The sequence below is a fragment of the Ylistrum balloti genome, unplaced genomic scaffold (genome assembly GCF_031769215.1).
Source record: "Ylistrum balloti isolate Yb309-2 unplaced genomic scaffold, AGI_CSIRO_Ybal_v1 Utg369946, whole genome shotgun sequence".
Classification (NCBI taxonomy): domain Eukaryota; kingdom Metazoa; phylum Mollusca; class Bivalvia; order Pectinida; family Pectinidae; genus Ylistrum; species Ylistrum balloti.
This window is the reverse complement of record NW_026782051.1, coordinates 734,302-758,191: the sequence shown is the minus strand read 5'-3', so window position 1 is coordinate 758,191 and position 23,890 is coordinate 734,302. Positions and strand designations below refer to the sequence as shown.

Below are 23,890 nucleotides of genomic sequence, written 5' to 3'. Positions count from 1 at the left end.
GTCAGAATTGTATTACCACATATGTCAGAAGTGTATTACCACACACATCAGAATGGTATTACCACACACGTCAGAAGTTCTTATAAAGTATCAATACATTGTACAAAATTGATTTCTGCAGTTCCAAGTATTCCATCCAGATTGTCCATGTATGTATAAAACTGATGATTTGGAATACTTTTTAATGTAAATCTGTGAATCTGTATCTGGGGAAACTTTCCTAACAGTTTAACTTTTTGCTCATTTCATCAATAAAATGAAAACAAAACATGGGTTAACATCTGAACCTAAAGGTAAAAAACATTTTCTCATGTGACTAAAACAAATGTTCATGAGGTTGCACAGATATTTTGCCATATATACAGTAAAGACAAGATAGAAACTCACCCATGAATAGATCTGGCATGTGCTCCACAACTGCAAGCTTTGAGTTGACCCTGACATGGTTTTTATCAGCCAGTGTACTACAAACTTGACCGATGGACATCTTTTCATCCACCAGAATACTTTTACTACTTCCATCTTTAGCAAATGCTCGAACAAACAGCTGAAAGATTAATGTGAAAGGCTTAATGAAAAATAGTGTAAGAGAATACTGATAGTACAACAAATCTAATTCTAACTTACTAGTGATAGGCTGACACAGTGATCCTTGTAAATATGGAGGACAAATAACACTAGGTGTTCCTCAAGGGTAAGTGTTTTTTGCTTTATTGATGACATCTAACACGTAAATCCAGGTCAAATTAATTAATGTCATGAAAGTATTCACTAAAAAGTGACAATCAAATCCTAAAGGAATCAATGCTTACATTACTTTTCAGAAGATTTTGTGAAACTTAAAAAAATAAGGAACTTGGATATGTGCTATAAGGCCCGGTTAACTGTATCAGTGGAAACTTACCTTTCGTATCTTTGCTTCTTTTATTTTTTCCAGGGCGATGCGGATCTTTTCAGCTTTTAAACGAGCTCTCTGTTCTTCCTGTGAACAGTAAACATAAAAGGATTATAGAGATGTGGATTAAAATTGTTTGATAATTGACCTGTACTTACACAGTTCAAACACAAAATCAATAGCTATACCGTAATATTTCCCCGACCCACCCACAAATGTAAGGTGTTACTGTAGTTAAATGAAAGTGTAAATATCATAAAAAAAAAACACAACATAGGTACAACATTTCCTACAACACTGAAAGTAAAGGGGAAAAAACACATATACCAGAATATGATAATTGCATGGCCATGCACACACCACATTTACTGGTTAACCAACATTACCAAAACAACATTTAATTAAATTTAGAACAGTTTCTTCTTCTATTTAAGGTTCAGTTGGGGCCAAAGTATAAATAAAGTTGTTAATCAATATTTTTGGCAGTTTGTGGGAGTGTATGATGGTAGATATAGAAAAATATGCACACACGCCATGCCAAACCAAAGTGTTAGGATCAAAATACAAGAAATACATTTATCTATAGGATTATCAACTTCCTTTTTGTGAAGAATTGAAGATTTTGTGAGCACATTCAGACAGTTTGTGTTAACACTTAAAATTAATTAAAAGTGTATTTGCAATTGAGCCTTTCCACCAATGGAATATAATGTAAACAAGCCATCAGCTTATATTAATCAGTCTTGTTGGCCTGAATGGAATTGTACATTGTCTTCCTGGGGAGGAAACCAGAGCACCTGTGGAAAATCCATGTGGTCCGGCTGGTGACATCATACCTATTCACATTCATTCTGGGATTAGAACCCTGGATGCTTGGTGAAAGGCAAGTGCTTTACCACTGCCCAACCCCACCACCAGTGTCCTGGTATATATACGCTATTTATATCTCTGACAAAAATTAGGTTTCAACATCAAGATATTTTAACACAACTTTGATCTTCAACTGTGGCATAACCATATTCAAATCGAATTTTCTTTACACACAACATGATTAGCATCGTAACATGAGATAATTTGTAAATTGTTGCTGCCTTCATCAGAAAAGATGTAATTGTCTACTTGGTAGTTACAAATAAACATTTTAGACTGTTGGAGATGGGATGGTGAACTGAAACTTCCACCTCACTATAATGCTTCACCATGATCATCACATGATCATCTTTCATCATGTGACACATAATGTTTGTTCCTCATACAAGGTAAGGCATTGATGTTTGACCCGCATACAAGGTAAGGGATTGATGTTTGTTCCTCATACAAGGTAAGGCATTGATGTTTGACCCACATACAAGGTAAGGGATTGATGTTTCTCCCAGATACATGATAAGGCATTGATGTTTGACCCACATACAAGGTAAGGGATTGATGGTTGTCCCTCATACAAAGTAAGGCATTGATGTTTGACCCACATACAAGGTAAGGGATTGATATTTGTCCCTCATACAAGGTAAGGGATTGATGTTTGTCCCTCATACAAGATAAGGGATAGATGTTTGTCCCTCATACAAGGTAAGGGATTGATGTTTCTCCCAGATACATGATAAGGCATTGATGTTTGACCCACATACAAGGTAAGGGATTGATGTTTGTCCCTCATACAAGATAAGGGATAGATGTTTTCCCTCATACAAGGTAAGGGATTGATGTTTCTCCCAGATACATGATAAGGCATTGATGTTTGACCCACATACAAGGTAAGGGATTGATGTTTGTCCCTCATACAAGGTAAGGGATTGATGTTTGTCCCTCATACAAGGTAAGGGATTGATGTTTCTCCCAGATACATGATAAGGCATTGATGTTTGACCCACATACAAGGTAAGGGATTGATGTTTGACCCACATACAAGATAAGGGATTGATGTTTGTCCCTCATAAAAGGTAAGAGATTGATGTTTGTCCCACATACAAGGTAAGGGATTGATGTTTGTCCCTTACATAAGGGCACAGAATTCATGGTTGACTCGTTTACAAGAGATTAGGGGATAAATGTTTGTCTCATATACAAGAGCAGGAAATTGAAATTTGTTCCAAATATAAGGGATGGGAGATTTGTTCCATATACAAGGGTATGATGTATGATTTTGATACAAGAAGTAAGAGATCAATTGGTCCCCCACGTACAGAGATTGGAATATTGGAATCAACATATCCCACTTACAAGGGGGTGGTTTTCCAATTCTAGCTGCTCCTCATACAAACTTAATTGTGACATCAGCATCTCATGCATCTACAACAACATCAAAGTTCAAAGGTTAAAACAAAACACTAAGGTTAAATGTTAACCTTCAGGGGTCAAATGTTACAAAACTCAGAATAATCAAACTTAAGATTATGTTCAGCAAATGTTGCAAACAAAAATCAAAACCAAAAAACAAAACATGAAACTAAAAAATTGACATGTGAGTTGAATTAAATAAGATATTTAACAGCAGGGCATAAGTCATGCTTCAATAAAAGGTTATAAGTCAAGTCAAGCGACAACTTTATATGAAATAATAAAGAACTAGATAAAAAAATGGGGAAAATGTTGCATTGCATGCATTTCAACAGCAAATTCAGCTACAATCATGCCCCAATAATGGCTCCTTTTGATGCTGTATATGGGTAGTTTCCCCTCCATAAAAAATGAGCAAAAGTTTCTCACTGAGAACTTTTCAACATCACTAATGACAATTTTAGTCTTTCAGTCTTCAACTTTTGTTAACTGAATAATTCTTTATGTTCAGTTTGAAATAATACCACCAAATGCTCCCAGAATGCACCATTTTTAATCTATTTCTTTAAAAAAACAAATTGGGGTTTGCCCTCAGTCTAGACTTCCATTGTAGTCTCTGCTTGCTTCATGTACCTTGGTTTAAGCTTTCCCCTTGATTTCTAATGATTGATTGCTAAGTCTATATCTTTCCCCTGCAACCTGGGGTTTCTCTCCCTAAAACCAAGAATAATCTCTGGCAATAATGTTTAAATTAATTTACCTAACTCAATAGTTCAAGTGTAGAAATGGCTTAGAAAATAGGAACTCTTCTGTTCACACTTCACGGAGACATATTGGATAAATTTATCTTAACTATCCATTTGTTTTTAATTCAGTAACTAGCTTTGTTGATGTGGAATCATGCAGTTAAGAAAATACATATAGTTCAGAGGTTTGTACCAATGTCACTTAACAATGACACTGTACAATGTCATTACAATGTAGTACTGTAGCTGTAATCATTCTTACATCAAAACATTCTGTAAAACGATTTTGAAAAGTCAAGCTTTAAGCCATGAATAGAAAACATCTATGAATTGGAAATTACATATGTTAAAAAATGGGAGCAAGAGATCCCTGAAGGACCTTGGTACCCACAGTAGTTTAATCTTTGTTTTTGTTCTTCAAAAGTGGGATCTTTTCCCTTCTTCTCTATTTTTGTGTGTAACTGCACAAAAAAATAGTGATAATGATCTTTTGTCAAATTAAAGATGGCTACCTGTCAGCCATTCTATTTGTTTTGTTAGGGACAAAGAGAAACCTTCAAATGAAATGTGAGAAAGATCCATGTAAAACTTCTCAAGAAATAAGAATAGCATGCATTGTTTTAAGACTGATGATGGCCTTGAATGTAGGGAGGGTTATTTGAATTGACAAGGTGGACAAAAAAACTCCTGTTGACAACCAAACATAAAGTACCACATTCTATGGGATTTGGTTGGGCTACAATGCAACAGAACAGGGGAAAAGACATTCCTACTAAGAACCCCAATTGGAATCTAACCCAGGTAACATGTCTGGTAAACCAATATGGCTCTACCATCTCAGCCAGGAAACATGTTCTGTCAGCTGAGTGGCTGTGTAACATTATAAACAAGTCACAGTAACCTGCTCCTGTACAACATGTATGTATATTAGGTTATACCAGGAACAGTCACTAGGTTGATGAACAGATTGGTACCAGGCTGCTAGTTCTCAAAACAAACATAATTCATTACCTGTTTACCTGTTTCTAATTCTATGGCAAAATGCAAACAATCTCCCTGATAATAAGAATATTACATTTATTTCATTAACGAATGTTCCCTTGATAGTTGTTAGGACAAGACTAATTACTGACCACTCGCTACACTGTTACATTTGTTGACAAATAAATCATTAGGAAAAAAGATCAAAGAGTTACCTCCCCTAAAAATATGAACTTTATTCCATGGCCAAATCTAAAACATCTATATCATTTCTTTCAAACAAAAAACAAATTTACCCTATTTTTGTGGCACATGTCTAGTAATAACCCTACAGGCATATATTCAAGCTCCAGCAGAAATGGTGACAAAATACTATATCATTGTCTGGCAATAAGATGATGTTTCTCTATTGACATCTTCACTTTACAAGATTGGGAAAGGATGTCATTTGTGGACAGAAACAGCAGGACCATTTAATCAAAGTTTTTTATCAGGGTTACACTTTCTATCGAGGAAGAAACCTAATAACACCTTCTTTTGCTCATGGAACATTTTCCTATTATTACAGAAGATAGATTTATACATCAGTATCTTGATTTTAGATAAAAACACATGCAAACTAAATAAATAAAGTAAAAGGAGATTTTGTATTAAAATCTGTAATAAAAAGTGTCCACAGCTAAGTGATTGATACCTATATTTGGAACAGTAAAAAGTAAATATATACAAAATAACTTTAATGGAACTTAACCATCTCACCATTTAACCAAAGAGATTTGTATAATTATAACCCATATCTAACAGAAATTATTAATGACATGATGGAAAACTTGGTAGGGACAGTAATAAAAACAGTATGTACAAAGTAACCTTAATGGAAAACCACTTAAGTTTCAAAACTTAAGTGTAGCTGAAGTAACACGGTATTCAGTTTCTTCTTACTTTCAACCTGACTGGCCACGACTTTCTTCTTGAACTTTAAGTGGAACATATCTATAATTGACTGCTTCTGATTAAGTAACATTTAGTAAAAGATAAGACATACATGTAAAGGATTCCCATCTCAATATGTATGATAAATGATGATGGAGAATTTTTAGATCGTGAACATATATCCAGGTTACATGATTAGAATTCCTTATATATATTTCACTCACATTCAAATGTGCAATTTATTTTCCATAACGGTAATGTTGCTGAAAAATAAAACGTTTCTGAAACAAAAAAAACAAGTTACGTTATTTGTCTCAAACTAAACTTACCTCCGATGCTTGCATTGACAGTGGCGTAATGGTACTCGCACTACTTGCGGTGCTGCTTGTATCCCCACCACTAGATGTCTCTGCTGAGGAGGATACAGTAACCATTGATGTAAAAGATTCTGAAGATGGAAGTGAGGCATTTTCTGAGAAAGCAGAATCTGTTTCACCGGTAAGATCTGAACATGATCCATGTTTTGATAAAAAATTTCCATGAAGAAATTCATGATCACCACCATATTGCACACTATGACGATATCCAAACGTCTGGGTAATTTCTGTTGCCAGTGCGTCAAGTTCGGCCTGCGCTAAGTCGTTGCCACTGTCTCGATGTTCGTCCTTTGCCAGCCCCGATGACATACCCAGACCATGAGACCGGGAGAGCTCTGATTGTGTTGTACTTAGTTGTGTTTCCAGTTCACATAATTCCCCAAGAATTGCATCGAAATTCACATCCTGAGATTCTACGAAAAGAAAACAAAGACAAAATTAAGAAAACAATAGCTAGTCACAGTTTTATAACAATAACCCAGTTAACTGTGGTCACTCTAAATTATTCAATATTTTTTCACATTAAACTACATAGGTCAACTGAAGTCACCATCCGAACCAAATACTGTCTTGCGTATCGATGTCAATTTGTTTTGAAATTCACTCAATTTTCCTTTTGATTATATTATTTAAGCATTCTTTACCAAAACAAAATCCTGAATGTGTTATGTACAAGAATAGAACAAAAAAAGAGAAGAATTTGTAAATACTATCTGACAATAACATCAAACCCTATCTCTCCCAATGCTTTCACACAGGTGAAACAAGTACCTGTTCCTTAAACATGCACCAGTTCATTGTTACCAGCCATGAACTTTGTTAAGTGGAGAGCTTCAAGTGTTCTATAACAAGTCAAAGACTCGTCTAGCTTTGATGTAACATATAATGAAAACAGTTATCTTTACAAATCTGAATCAAGACCTGGTCGTCTGCATATACAATTCCAGTGATCTGAAAGTACACATTCCCCATCAGAACATATCAGACGAAAAGCAGACGTCAAAACCTGGCAAAATGTTCCTGTAAACGGAAGGGCCGTACATGTTCTGGAGTTCATTGCTTACATCACTCTGGAAATGCTTGGTAAAAAATACTCATTGCTGTGAAATTCATACAGGATACATGTCAAATTACGTCAACTTATTTGTAGTTTTTGCAATGGAATTCTTATTTTGAAAACTAATTGCTGGTTTTCTTTGTTGTTCGGGTTGCAAAAAGTGGAATTTAAAACCTTACAGGTTTTTCTTCCATAATTATTTTGGATGAAAATTATTGATGGCTATTATAGAAAAGAAATTTATCAATCTTTTAATTTGATACAGAAGATCTGATCAAATACCATTTCCTCATGAAATCCACAAGTACCAATATTGTTGTAACGTTTTGAAGAATCGTTAACTGATTTTCAGGTATCCATTAATAATTCCATCTCTTTATTCCATAGTTTGGCAGATGTCAGACCCTGGCATATGTAATCACAATTTAATGAAAAAGATCTATCTTAAAAGGCTATATGCCAAACTGTGCACTTTTTAATGAAACATTTTTGGAATCAGTTTTATCCTTGAAGTTCCAATAAGATAGCAGGGATCCTTGAGGATATAGCCAAACAAAACAGATGTTAGAAGATGATTAAGGTCTGAATCAGAAATTTTAGAAATGATCAGAATTGATAATGATGAGATAACAACATATATATGTCACTGTATGTATATATGTATGCCAATATTTCGACCATAGCAATTTCTGCAGTTCTATACACAGATATAATGTATTCTTGAAGCTTTGAACCATCCCTCTTTCTAATTCAATATACTTTTATCTGAGATTCATTTCAAAGGGAACTTAAGGAAGAAGATCTGTAAGACCTGGCAAAGTAATTAACATTCCTCCAGTAAGGGATACAAAAGCCAGACAGCATATACCCAATGGTATTGATCTTCTTACAAAGAAATTTCTCAACAAGTCTATAAGGAGGACAGTATTGGCCATGTACCCAACAACATCAACCAACTTGTACACAAATATTCCCTGGTAAACCATGTACCCAACAATATATTTCCTCTTTTTATAGATATATTTTGTACAATATGTACCAAACAATTTTGAACACATGTAAACCTTTAGTACACCATATCCCACAATGAAAACCCTTTTTAAAAATATATATAGATCTGTTTATCCTGCTCATGAACACTTCCTCGTTGATGGTCATGTTTACCAAACACTTGGATAGTCCCTAAAAAATTTTGGTAAGTTTATCAAAATCATGGAAAGTTCTGTTTACTCATGAACTCTTGGACAGTACAGTTTACCCAACTTTTGGACAGTCCAGTTTATCTTTTTCTTGGACAGTACAGTTTCCCAATTTCTTGGACAGTACAGTTTACCTATTTCTTGGACCGTACAGTTTACCAAACTCTTGGATAAACTAAACTCTTGGACAGTACAGTTTACCAAACTCTTGGACAGTACAGTTTACAAACTCTGTGACAGTCCTGTTTACCAAACTCTTGGACAGTACAGTTTAACAAACTCTGTGACAGTACAGTTTACCAAACTCTTGGACAGTACAGTTTACCAGATTCTTGGACAGTCTAGTTTACCAAAATCTTGGACAGTCTCTTTACCAAAATCGTGGAAAGTTCTGTTTACTCATGAACTCTTGGACAGTCTCTTTACCAAACTCTTGGACAGTCCAGTTTACACAGATTGTAGACAGTCCAGTTTACCCAACACTTGGACATTTGGTTTACACAACCCTTGGTAAGTCCAGATTTGCACAACTCTTGGACATTCCAATTTACACAACTCTCGGGATGTACTCTTAACTAAAATCTTGGAAATTCCTGCTTTCCCAATTCTTGGACAAGCCAGCTTACACGACTTGCAAAGTACAGTTTACCAACTCTGGGACAGACCAGCATTCCCAACTCTTGGCCAGTCCAGCTTACAAAAGTCTTTGAAAGTCCAGTTTACCAACTCGTGGACAAACCAGTTTACCCTACTCTTGGACAGTCCATTTTATCCAACTCATAGCCAGTCCCACTTTACCCAACTCATGGAAAGTCCAGTCACCCTACATTTAGACTGTGCTGTTTACCCAACTCATGGCCATACCAGTTTATCCAATTCTTGGAACAGTCCAGTCACCCTACATTTAGCAGTGCTGTTTACCCAACTCTTTGACAATCTCGGTCATCTTTCACTTGGATCAACTTTTCCAACAGACATACTATAGGTCAGAATATATCATTTGTTGATTCACACTAGTGTATTTAGGTAAAAGAAAGGTTCATGCAGCAATGCATTCTGGCAATAGAAAGGGTTCATGCAGTGATAAATTCTGGTAACAGACAACTTAAGAAGGTTCACATAGTACACAACTAGTTGATACCGTGATGAAATCTGGTACAAAATAGGTTCATTTCCGTTCAGACAGTTCAGTTTCCACTTATCCTTTTGACTGACAAGTGGCTACAGATACCTGCCCTGCCAATTAGCTATGATATAATTATCTACTCAACACAGTGCTAACACGTCTTTTATGTTTCTTAGAATTCAACCTGTTATAAATGTGCCTGACATCTCAAAAAATATTAAGAAAAATTTGGACTTTGTATATCAAACAGTACCTTTTATGTCACAATGCTTTCAAACCTGAATATCCTGAAGAATTCAAAATTCTATCCACTAAAACAGAAATACATCACAATTAACAGCATTAAATTTTTTAACTGCTGTTTAGTTTAACACGATAATCTTACCTCTATTTCATGAAGAGCTATATAAGTTCAAGGCTAAAGATAAATCCAAGGGAAAATAACTAATATTCACAACAGAATTTGAAACGGCTAAATCAAATCGGCTTGTTGGTTTGCACTCCCTCGTTAGTCTGATATACAACAAACCATTCACAGTCTTCTACTATGATGCCAGCATGTCAGAGGGCAAAGGTCAAAATGCTAGGCCATGTTTCTTTCCCTTCCTGTCTGCACTTGAAGGACTGATTCCAGTTGATTAGGTGATAAACCCTGAGGTTGTACTGTGTAATATGTTACATACTCTCCAATACCTTCTCTACACAAAAGCATGGAGCTAGCTAGATAGTTGAATCATGAATGGCCACATGGTGTCTATTAATAGAACAATTTGGGGAGTTTGTTGATAGTAAGGAGGGGGAGTGTACAAGACCAAGCCTTATAATGTACACCAGTTGGAGATTAGGAATGCCCCCTTTGTCCTCCCACACATGCAGGGTCAGACATGTCAATACAAGTGGCTTCCTTCTCTCTCCCTCCCTGACAATAACAATAAAATGACAGGTACCTAACATGCAATTAAATAAAATCTTCATATGGAATCTTAAAAAAAAACAGAGACAAAACGTAGACAGTGGGGAAGTAAATGTATCTGTGTATCTGTCCTTATATATTGGGTGGAGTTACAAGTTGATGGATTAAGGAAGCTGGATATTCTACACTTCCTACTGCACCACAACCTCAGAATGTGTTTACTGTTTGGTCAATCATTGTCTAATTAGTGCTAAGTTCATACGGATGAATTAGAAGATATATTACTATATATATCTTTCCGTTTTAGCTCATGTACTCATACACTTAGACTATCACAGAGAAAACCTATATACAATTCAAACAGTTGCTATTGATGCAAAAGCAAGTCTATCTTTTTCACTGATGTTGTATGTAGTGTAATGTTCTTTTCATATAACATGTCTATGACAAAAACATAATTGATTTTATCTCTGAGACAATCATTGTTGGTAACTTTGACTTTTTCTTTTTTATAATGAAAAACGCCCATACATCCTATGTGCCTGAAATAATTGAGTAATTAAGTTCAGTAGTCTGTATATATCAGTCAATTCTTTGATAGTTTTTCAGGACTACTTAGTTCAGTTCTGGAATAGTTAGCTTTTCAGAAAGAGTAAAAAAATCTTGGATGCTTTGGTCAGTTTTTGATAAAAGGCAGCTAACTGGCAGCTTACCTATTTATGGAAAAATTTGTTCAGTTCTATGATAGCTGACAGATAGTTCTAGGATAACTTGGTCAGTCAGTTCTATGATAGCTGACAGTTAGTTCTGGGATAACTTGGTCAGTTCTATGATAGCTGACAGATAGTTCTGGGATAACTTGGTCAGTACTATGATAGCTGACAGATAGTTCTGGGATAACTTGGTCAGTACTATGATAGCTGACAGATAGTTCTGGGATAACTTGGTCAGTTCTATGATAGCTGACATTTAGGTCTGGGATAACTTGGTCAGTTCTATGAGAGCTGACAGGTAGTTCTTGGATAGCTAGGTCAGTTTTACAATCTTTAGAATTAAGTTTTGCTATGTTCACACATAGAACAAAATCACATAAAATAGATCCCATGAGGGTAAGATGATTAAAGAAAAGCGTACTGTTTCAGGATTTTGTAATTGTTTCCAGCTTTTGGAAAAACTGCAAAAAACCATCAATAACACCCCTTACAGTACCTAAAACACATTATCAAGTCTATTATTTCCACATTTGAAAGTGTATATTCTAAAATTTGCTGGAAGTCCAAGTCTTAACATCCTGTATGTAATCTGTGGAATCACACGCCAAGAGATAGATAAAGTGGAGGCAGATGTATCAAAACTATTTGGAAAATGGATTTTCACTTTTTCTAGGAAGTTATGTTTTCTTTTTTGACACAGACGTTAATTTCTTTAGAAAGATTTGTGTAATACATGAAGTCTAGACAAAGAGAAAAAATAGTGAACATCCAACAATCTGTTGTATAGACAAATATGGTGGGCATGAAGGCAAACAGAGAAGGATAATTTAATCAGACATGAAACAAATCTGTGGGAGTGTGTTATCTTTCCACAGACACTTGGTTACATTTTCACAAAGTTTCATTACAGATTGGAGGCTATGTACACAGCTCATCATTCAGTAAAAGGTTTGGGTCTAGTGTTTTCACCAGTACATTAGCCCTAAAGCCTACTGGTATCATACACCAGACCACAGAACAGTGGACACACAAAGTAGACATAACTTTGGTTGATATTTTACAGATCAATAATTCTTTGAAGAAATAGTGATCAAATCAAATAATTAGATGTTTTTTAAAGTTAAGTCTGGGCACCACAACAGCACCTCATATATTTCCCTTTGCAAAAGAGTTTCTGGCATGGCTAACCATTTTACTGATAGCACACTAAGTACACAAGTAATACCGATATCTCACTCTATTGCCTATAATTAGCCTTGCTATAGTCATATATCATTGCCAATGTTCTGTTTATTTGTAAACACTTAAAATATTGTTATTATCTATATTATTATTTTTCCTGTAAATTTTATTGTTCTTTGCAGTCCAGCTTCATGCCAGTGAAATAATGGTAAGATCTCATAAAATATACTTCTTACTTATCTCCCCTGATTCTCATTCAATATTACTGAGGATTTCGATATATAAGCTTAATAAATGCTGACTCTGTAAGTTAATCTAACTTGAAAGATAAACATTTTATTTACTTTTTCTAAACTGATCTTTTTCTCCAACCTTGAAAGTATGTTTTTAGAATCAATTTCTTGCCTTCAAGATAACACTGGTAAAAAAGGGAGATAATTTGATATGGCACAAGAGGTCAAATGATGTGGAAGACAAGATGTTAGTGATGGCCAAATGATTCAACAGATAGTGTTGAAGGATGAAATCTATTTCTGAAAAGTGACATATGAAACTCCACACTTTCCTGTTCTATTAGGCTTAAAAGTTCCAGAAGAAATCACTGCAATGCTATTTTTAAAATAGGAGTTAAAACCAGACTGATGAATACTATTTAAAGAATCTTCTAGAAATACCAGCAAATGTTCTCAACGATGTATTGCCTAGGTTCCCAGGTAGAACAACAAGGCAAATCCTTCTTTGATACAGAGGTATTGCAGCATCACAGAGAGTGTGATGAGATTCTGCCATTTCACTGGAGAATAAAAAGGCTCTTTAATACAGAGGTATTTCAGGATCACAGGGTCTCTGATACGGTTTCTGCCATTACAATGGAGAATAAAGAGGCTCCAATGGGGGTTTTTACAGACTGTAGTCAAAGATATACTGGAGGATTACAGGTGCACTAGCACTACGCTGTCATGGAGAAGAAATATTGTCATATTCTGTATGGTGAAGTATGGTGGATTCTGACAGGGTACATAAAATTTTCAGAGAATCGCATCCCATGTATCCTTGGGGTTTCATCCGCATAAACATGGGCAGAAACACCTGAGGCTTACAGGGGCTCCCATGGGATAAATCAAACAAATAAAAAGATTAGGTTTCTCCTCCCCGAATCTTCCATCAAGCATGTTGTAAATTTTTCATCAGTATTTTTATGACTGACATTTTTCTTTTCCAGTTCTTGTTTCATAAAAGCATGTTTTTCCATATAACTACAGGGAACAAGGAATGGAATGCTACAAAAATCAATGGTAAGGCTAGAATACTTACCAATGTAAATTCAATTTGTCCTTTTTTGTGGCACAAAACCTATCTCAGATCTATAGTGTTCCAAAAACATTCAGGCAATGCATTTTGGGGTTCTTTAGCCAAGCCAAATAAAAAATTTGTTTCGTCATTACAGACAAATCATCCCCTTGTCTATTCATCCTAATGAGGTACATTATATGCAGTTGTAGATACGGACATTAATTGGGTATAACAAATTGCCCATCCATACAGAAACAGCAACGTTAATTGTAGTGAATATACTTGGACCGATCTATACTTTTTATCAGTGTATGGTTGACTTTTTTTCAGGGGAAAATGTTTGTATGAAGTGATATCAAAACCTGAGCTTGATTTTTCTGACAGATATTGCTATTTTATTGACCATGCAGACACTTCAAGTTTAACATTTGGGAATGTGGGAAAAGAAACTGATAGGTGTTTAAAACATTCAGAGATTGACTACATATACAGACCAGGATGGACTACAGCTTAAAACATAAATGTAACACTACACACCCTGTTCTCTTGGTGAAGGTACCAATTACCAGTAATTAACTTCAACATTGATGGACTTTTTACAGGCAATAGTGTACAGATCTTAAACACTGTATAGTATAAATATATATTTTTGTAAAATAAAAATGATGTAATCTACCATAATTAATGTTTTAATAACAAATTAAATTATATTAATGAACCATTTCGGATGATTAATGTGAAAAATACATGACTGAAATCTATTCATGTCAATTTTTTAATGTTTTATCAATTTGATTTGTTGACATATGAATTCTTTGATAAAGGATATCTATGAAATCAATGAAGGGTAGGGGGACTAAACTAAGAAAATCCCATGAGATGTGAACAGATGATTTCATAGTGGCTACTTTTAACAGAATTTTACTTGTTCATACTTACCCTACTGTATGAAGTGAGGTTAACTGCTACATCTCTACAACCCAGTCTCACTTTGACGACTGATAAAATTACTCGGTTTTAACCACAAATTAAATGTGATGAATGAAGAAACAGATACTTTCCTTTCTGTAGTATCTGGTTTTACTCTGTCTTTGTAAATTTTCATGCAATGATCTCCATGCAAACCATTCCTTTGTGCAAGAATTCCTTGATTTTCGGTTACTAATTTATTTAAACTTGGTATTAACCTGTTCTTGCTCTCTTGTCTAGGAGTAAGGTTGCTACAGAAAAAATGTCAATAACTTACCATCTGAATTCAGGAAAGAAAATCGAAAACTTTCCATTGCCATTTTAGGTGTCACCACCGTTTTGTTTCGCCGTCGCACTGTTCCAGTATCCCCTGGCTCCAAACACTGGAAAAAGTAAAAAGAAAAAATTCTCTTAAGATTTAAAATTTATTACTAATTAACTGCTGTAAAAGTGGTTGGTTTCTAAAACACAAGGAATTAGTCCATTATCTAACATTACAACCAAACTATAACCATTTCAATGCTTGATCGCAATTAAGTCTACCACAATATCAAATATTTTCCATTTCAAATTGGCAAATAAATCTTTAACCTTTTCAAGACACTATTACCCTGGTAATGGAGTTTTCATCAAGATGATATATTTGGTCTGACTTTCTCAAGTTCCAAAAAGGTAACACCAGACTTTACCGAAGGGAGATAACTCTCTATTTAATTAACAGTCTATGCTTGTCTTAATTTTAAATTCTGAAACAAAGATTAAATGACAAATAACTATCTAGTATATATATTTCCACATCACCATGGAATCACATACACATTATTTATTGGTCACATACAGACTAAACACAGACTAATGATAAAAGTCTGTTTCATAACCTTGGGTTTAACGATAATACAGTTCCTATCAACAAACTGCTTCACTAACCCCTCTATAGACATTTACCTCATTTTCATAATTGTCTGTTTCTGTTAAGAAAAACATCTGCACTCCATTTGTATAAATGTACAGGACAATGAGATACCTATGAAATGATATCTTAGTGGTAAGAGATTCTTAAAACAATACTAGGATTTCCGCTTCAGGAATACAGTATATCAATGTCATTGTCAGCAAGCCTTGGACTTTAGGACCTATACATGATCATGACTGCTATGTGTGTACAGGATAGGATGTCATTTACACACACAAATTTGTTGTTATTACACAAGATGACCAAAGTGATTATGATTCACATGTCTGACTCATTAACTATGGAACAAGCACAATTCACAGCCTGGGAGATAGTGTCACAATTTTACACTTAATTGATATCGTATTCAAATGAAGACTTTTAAGATTAAATCAACTCTGATTAATAAGTGGTACACAAGCAGTTTGGATGAAGATGGTAATGTCTGATATCATGGAAAGCTGTCCTCTTCAGGGCAATTAATTACTTTTACATTTCAAAAAATTTTATTGCACAGGGATTTTTTCTTAATGGTTGTATGTCAGACATTGTATCGTAACCTGTACTAATGTGAACTGTCATCATCCAAGGAAGAGCCCACATTTTACCAACTTCATATTGTCTGCTGTATCATTAATCATTGGCTTTGTGTAGTGTATGTACAACTGCACAAATATTTATAAATAACTTTAAAATGATTATGTCTAATAAGTGTAATAATCCTACTGTCCTGGAAATCAGTTAGAGGGCTTAACATATTTCAAGGTCTGCATTTATTTTTGTATAAGTTTGTTTTACTGGATATTGGTATTCTTTTTTCTTAAAAATAGGTGACTACAGACCATTGTAAAATCCTTTTGTAACAATATGATTAAAAGAATTTTTGCTACATGACACTCCTATTCCCTAAATCCTATGCTGCAGACACAAATCAAGCGTACATACATTACCTATCCTCTCATTTTCCACATGTATATTGTATATGTATTAGGTAAATATTTACTTATCATTATTGTGCTATGAGTTACTTCTATTTCCCTTATCCCAGTATCCACCTCCAACATCAACCATCAGAAAACATATCACCGAATAGAAACTTATCTTAGCAAATTGTGTCTCATCTTTTAACATAATCTAGTCAGTCCCCTGGAGTGGCTTAAAAACAATGCACAAAGTGACAGATGGGACAGTGTGATGTCTGATGGATATAAACCTAAGATGTGTCCGGTCTTATAACAGTCTGACCAGCAGTGGTCAGTATGTGATCTCTTGACCTCCACTAATACACATCTCTGTGTGTATATGTGTACAAGGTAGGACTTTCATTTCCTGGAAAAGCAACACACTTAACCATAACAAGGAGAGGCGCTGTATACTGTTATTATAACTCGGAGTAACTATAGGTCATCCTGAAGGCAATAAAAAAGGTTATTAATAGATCACATGACTTTAGATCATTAGAATGTTTAAAATATTCTTATCTCTTTCCATAATCAATTCCTATTTGAAGGTCACTTTTTGAAGCTGTTTAGGGTTGTTCCTTTGTACCAGAAAGGAGTGAGAGATGCTCAATGTGTCTAAGGGTTGACATAACCTGAATCTATTACGTTGTTCTCCATTCTCCAATAATTTGGAATAACTATCAATAAAGACGGTTTATGAAAAAACAAGTGTGCACTATATAATCTGTGATTTTAAGTTACCTCACAGCAATGTACAATTTTATGTCCTTCTAAACTATGGCAATAAGAAAATCTACAAGAAAAATCCATTTGCTAGTAAAATAGAGCTTTTTACTAAGTCTTCTAATGATTGTAAGCAATATAAACATTGTAAATTTGACAGAAGAGTGGTAACCTGACTGGGGCAACAGAAGTACATTATTTGACCCAGGCAGTACTGGGCCAACAGAAGTACTTTATTTGACCCAGACAGTACTGGGACAGAAGTACTTTATTTGACCCAGACAGTACTGGGACAACAGAAGTACTTTATTTGACACAGACAGTACTGGGGCAACAGAAGTACACTATTTGACCCAGACAGTTCTGGGCCAACAGAAGTACTTTATTTGACCCAGATAGTACTGGGACAACAGAAGTACTTTATTTGACCCAGACAGTACTGGGACAACAGAAGTACACTATTTGACCCAGACAGTACTGGGCCAACAGAAGTACTTTATTTGACGCAGACAGTACTGGGACAACAGAACTACATCATTTGACCCAGACAGTACTGGGCCAACAGAACTACATCATTTGACCCAGACAGTACTGGGCTGACAGAACTACATTATTTGACCCAGACAGTACTGGGCCAACAGACCTACATTATTTGACCCAGACAGTACTGGGCCAACAGACCTACATTATTTGACCCAGACAGTACTGGGACAACAGACCTACATTATTTGACCCAGACAGTCCTGGGCCAACAGACCTACATTATTTGACCCAGACAGTCCTGTGCCAACAGAAGTACGTTATTTGATTGAGACTGCCTTCAGGCCAGTAGAAGTACATTGTATATGATATGAGATTATGACAAAAGAAAACACTGTTGGATGGTTTGAAAGTGGATTATTATGTAGAACTAAAATCCAAAAATGCAAAGCAATTCTGATTACTTACTATGCTTAGCTAGAATTGCAGATTATTGAAATGCTATGAGCCATGGTATAGTTATGTGTGATAACACTTAACCTTGCTGAATAATTTATACAGGCAGAATATATCTGAGGAAAAAACAATATTTTATTGTCAAAATGCTTGAAAGAAATAAATTAAGAAATGGTTTGTGTTTCAAAGTGTCAGTAAAAGCTAAAGGTTTTAACTCCAAAGTAAAATTTTAATTTTAAAGTATCTTGCTCAAAGGAAGCATGTTAGCTGGTTATACGGGTAAACAGATGAGAAGGTAGTGAATAGGTGAGCTGCTGAATAAATCAGTGAACGGGTTAACAATGTGAGCTTGTGAACCTGTGGGCTACTGAATGGGTGGCCTAATCCATGGGTTTTGCTAGTGAATAAGTAAACTATTGAGTTTGTGAATGGGTGAGCTAGTAAGTAAACTGACTGATAATTGAGCATGGAAGCTAACTAGTTACATTTCTATGATCTGGTTACAAACAGTATCAATTATTCCACAGCCTAACAGAAATTTTGTAGATCTTGGCTTCAAGCTGTATTCAGAGGTAAAGACTACATTGAACAGAGTATCAGAAAGGCAATTTTCCTTCATAAATTGAATGAAAGTTTGATTAAAAATGAGATAATATTTAAAACAAATTATTTATTTCATTGGCCTTATCAAATTTGAGTATCTCTGAACTCATCCATTTCTGTCTCGAGTAATATGATTTGAAACAATAAAACCTCTCCACTGTATTCTAGTCGTTGGAGTTAAAACATTACCATGCAAATACATGCATGAATGCTTGTGTATTAGGCTTGGGACAGATTGTGAGATTGATTTAAACCGTGCTGTGAAGTAAACGTGAGAACGTAGCTCCAGAGGGCTGTTTTTATGTAACAACAGTTTCGCATAATGCATGCCACAGGAATTTATTTTGACTGCAATGCTCTTAGCTACAACTGCCATTTTAACATAATTTTGTTTTGACTTCTAGGAGGACATGTAAGTTACAGGATACAATTCTGATGAAATCTGATGGCAATCAGCGAGTGATAATGCCAATTTTAAAAAGATTATACCGAGGTAGGGAAAGTGATAAGAGTTAAGGCAGTCCTGTCTGATTAAACTAGTAAACCAGTCAGTATATATTGAAACATGTACAAAACTGCTGCTGAAAACATGCTATATCTATATATTTAACAACAAACAGGACTTTTCCAGTATGAATATTGATGGTAAAACCTAATATATACTACTTGTAAACTTTAACCAATATAGGGATGTCATCAAACAATCTATGTTAATTTCTAAAAAAGAAATTTGTGGTGAATAATTCAATCAGTAAAAAAATAAATTATTTAAATTTTCTCCCTTTGCAAATGACATCATTGTCTCCCTTTGCAAATGACATCATTGTCTCCCTTTGTAAACAGCATCATTGTCTCCCTTTGTGAATGACATACATTTATCTCTCTATTTGAAATATTTGTCATACGTTAAAGCATTAAACATATTCACAATTTAATCTATATCAAGATATTTTAATCAAATGACTAAATTGTAATTTTAAGATCAAGGAATTTTTTTTGGATAAGGTGAATGGAAAGCAACATCAGAACTAAATCTTCAAAAACAATTCTATATATAGATTTAGTTTTTGTCATTAGAAGATGTTTGATTAATCATTGTTTTCCTTGTGACAAGAACAGGAGCTAAACACTGGAATTGAACAGTATTTAACTTGCATTCCTGATGCTATGAATGCAATGAAATACATATTCTGAGTCAAACTATGTTATTTTTTTTTAAGCATTCCCTGAATGGTTCAGCTGATCTGACCACTGACACAGCTGTGCCTGCAAACTAAAGCCTGCCATTGATTTATCTAGATCTACACAATCATACCAGGAAGGGGAACTACTTAATCCTATGCCAGACAACTGGGATTCCACAAAAATATCTAAATAAATTATTTTGCACTCATGCAACCGTGTCCTATGAAATGAAGAACTACAAAATGAACCCTGGGGGATACCATATTGTTTTATCAATATCGTTACTTAGTGCAAAATTATCAATATGATTCAAACTTCCTGTCCACAGGGAATACCAGTCTTTTAAATAATGTTAAATGTCCGTGACAAAAAAGTCCATTTATATTATTTGTTATGATGTATTTAACCTTGAATATCACATTAAATCAGAAAAAGAAAAATGGCTGTTTTCGTTGATAAATAGGAATTCTGTTCATGACCAAAACCATCATGTGATGGCATCCGATCTAGTAACTTAAAACAGAATCACTCACTGTATATATCTCCAAAACAAATGTCGAGTATTTGTAGACTGGTAATTTGTTTTATTTGATTCATTAATAGTTGATAGAAAGGATCATGATAATAAAATAAAAAAACTCCCAACATCAAAAGTTACCTTGTCCTTACATTCCTACGCTTTATATATTTGTTTAGAAGATCTAAATACAATGTCATTTTTTCTAACACGTGTCAAGCACATTTACCACACTACAGAAAGAATTTTGGCAGATAATGTGTGTATAGTATTCGTCTCTCGCCCAAGACACTTTAGTCATCAAAATGCCTCTCTGTGGCACAGTCTGGGGATGGGATCGATATCTGCTGGTCCTCCCCACTCTCAAGTCTTTATTTTGCCTTGCTGGTTACACCACACAGGCAAGGAGTGGTCCAATGTACCATTCACTGATGCTGCTTGGTGGGCTTCATAAGCTTATATTGAGACTGTTTCACAATATGGTATATGTTTCATGGTATAATAATCATTTTTAAGATCTTGTACGATCATGGTGACACTAACTAAGGAAGTGTACAGTTATTGTACATATATACTCCACTCCAAACTCTAAACAGTACAACAATATAATATATATAAACATCGGGTTTGACCATGATCTTGTACGATCATGGTGACACTAACTAAGGAAGTATACAAAGTTATTGTACATACATACTCAACTGCAAACTCGAAATAGTAAAACGACATAATATATATAAACATCGGTTGTGAATTTTGATATTAGGACCAATGACAGAAGCTTAAATGTACACATTCGATGACTTCATTGCAACCATGTCTTATTAAAATAAATAACTGATCTACAGTCTAGAAATTTTGATAAAAGTCAAAATAATAAAAAAAAACTTTAATAAACAACATCTAAGTTTGGATTAATTTTCATCAAATAATCAATTTGTAATATTTTATGAAATTTCCACCCTCCCCTTGAAGGGTATTGACCTACTTGTGTTGGACAGCACATATGTTCAGCGTGGTGCATTTGTATACACATGAGGTAATAGTGGCCGTTTTTATACACCAGTCTTCTGGTCTGTCGAGATCCCAGAATATTAGATGGCAACATTTATTGTTTCTATCCCGAATCAATGGCAGATATAAACTGATTAACTTTACTGCCACCACTCCAGAACGTAAAGACACACTCAACCATTGTAAGGAAATGTAGATCAGTAGGTCGATTGAAAGATGTCTGATATTTTGTCATCCTGAAATGACTAGTATCCAAAGCAATGCCATCCATGTTCAATGATATAATCTTTTCTTCATTAACACTGTTGTTTGTCTGGTGGTACAATACAAACAGCTTATAAACCTAATCCAATTAGCTCCAACAATCTTCCACAAGTTTCGTTCTGATAACTTTGTTCTTTGATTTTTCTAAACGATTCATCCGATTTTCAGAAATTTTTTACATGAATGATTTTAGAGTAATATCCACCCTTTTAACCTCTGACTAGTGGAGTGATTTATTCCCAATAATTTCCACAGATCAATTTGAGTTCACTATCCTCCATGAACAGGTTTGTTAATCTAGCCTTTTGTTTATTTCACATCAAAGATCCGTATCAGGATATGACTCTGCAGCATTTCCAAGCCACTGGTCCTGATAACTAAAAACACAACTGTTTTTTAAAACCAAATCCATCTAAATCACTTTCATTTTCATGCCATAACTCGTTCAAAATAATTTGACCTCCATATTCTATTTGAAGTTTTGGTATTCCCACAGTAATTGCACATCCAGATTATCCCCATAGATGTGTGGAATCAAAGACCTGTCCTAAAGCATACACATATGGCATGTTTTCCTTACAGTGACATTAAGCCTTGTCAAGATGATTATATTAAGTTCTCTCCAATCGAATCCAAACTTCCAAGATTATTGCTCATTCCAGAGGTTACAAAATGTGCTGGAAAATAGGAACTGTTGCATTTTTCTGATCCTAATGGTAAAATATTCCTAATAATCTGCAGGATGTCAGTCATCCTGTCAATCCGTAAAACTGTTCTCAAACTAGAGTACAGAATAGACACCAACATCTCTGCTCTGATCTCAGATCTCCATGTGTGTGTGTTTTTAACCGACCTGTTATAGATTTTCTACCAGCATATTAAATACCCACATATAATATTCCTTAGAAAGTTCCTGTAGAACACATACTGCCAGTAGATGTCTCAGAAGCGAGCCATTTTTCCATGTTTCCGATTCAGAAAAAAAAACTCCACTTAATTCTCTTGAGATCTAGGTCGTAGGAACATTTTCCTGACACCACATTTCACAGCTTGCTTGGGAAGCTGATCCTTGTTTTCCAAATCAATTCTGAGCCTATTCACAAGATATCGACCTGAACTGGAGTATAAGTAAAGACGTATGTATCAATGTTTCTCCTAGCTTAGAGATTGACAGGGTCAGGGGTTAGTGGTCAAGTCTGTCCAGTCCAACTGTCATTTGTAATTATTGATTTTGTTATGTCTTACTAAACATTATAGGAAACCCTGCTGTCCTCTATACAGTGGAAATTCTCCTAGTCGTTATATAGTAAACCAGCTCATCTAATGATAAACAAATCAGTTTTCTGCTAAATCATGTAATTTTTTTGTTGTTGGGATGACTTGGACAAAACTAAACTCTGTTATTTCTAATATGTATATTTTGTAATTTGACAGCTGTGGTATTGTATAGAAATCATCATATATACTAAATACCATTAAACCGGAGGGCTACAATAACTCATACAGTCAGTAGAATGTTGGAACGCAACTGCAGGTAAAGATACAAGGAGCTGGATTTGATACTACCTTCCTTTTTATTTTGAAGTAAACCAGGTTATCATTTTAGGAAGCTCAACTCAACTTGTGTTTATCAGTTAGCTCAAAAATAGATCAGTCTTTGCTGGCATGGTTAATTCCACAAGCAATACATCCTTATTGCTGTGGATGGCATAGGATGGGTCTACAATGTTCACTGACATGGTCCAACTACATGGGGATCATCAAAATGAAGCTGGTTGTTCATTTGTACATGATAAACCCAAAGCAAACCAACAGTATCCTGTTTTTCACTTCATTATCACAGTGTAATTATTGTGTTATTTGATATAACTCCGTTATCCTACCATATGTACCACTTAATAAGCCCCAGGGACAACACTTTTAACTCAAAGTCAGGGGGTGAGTTTATTACAGGATTATAAGATACCACTAGTTCCTATTTCAATGAAGAACAAAGTATATCTGAACGATCTTATAACATTTATGGGTTAATTGTCAGAAAATTTGATAAAGCATACAAGACTACTATTCTGT

General features: G+C 34.8%; 1 protein-coding gene and 1 long non-coding RNA gene across 2 annotated transcripts in view; one reads left to right on the top strand and one right to left on the bottom strand.

Annotated features, from left to right (window-relative positions):
* Positions 1-23,890, bottom strand: part of LOC132547341 (ras-associated and pleckstrin homology domains-containing protein 1-like) — a 126,690-nt gene that overhangs the window by 20,274 nt on the left and 82,526 nt on the right. The window contains exons 4-7 of the mRNA XM_060211107.1: positions 14,939-15,044; positions 6,162-6,622; positions 905-982; positions 388-547 (exon numbers count right to left, since the gene is read on the bottom strand). Coding sequence (XP_060067090.1) covers positions 388-547; positions 905-982; positions 6,162-6,622; positions 14,939-15,044 — 805 coding nt within the window. The remainder of the gene's footprint in view (positions 1-387; positions 548-904; positions 983-6,161; positions 6,623-14,938; positions 15,045-23,890) is intronic.
* LOC132547288 (uncharacterized) lies at positions 16,872-20,122 on the top strand. Its single transcript, XR_009554102.1, has 3 exons — positions 16,872-16,926; positions 19,242-19,330; positions 20,058-20,122. It is a non-coding gene; the product is annotated as an uncharacterized LOC132547288 (long non-coding RNA).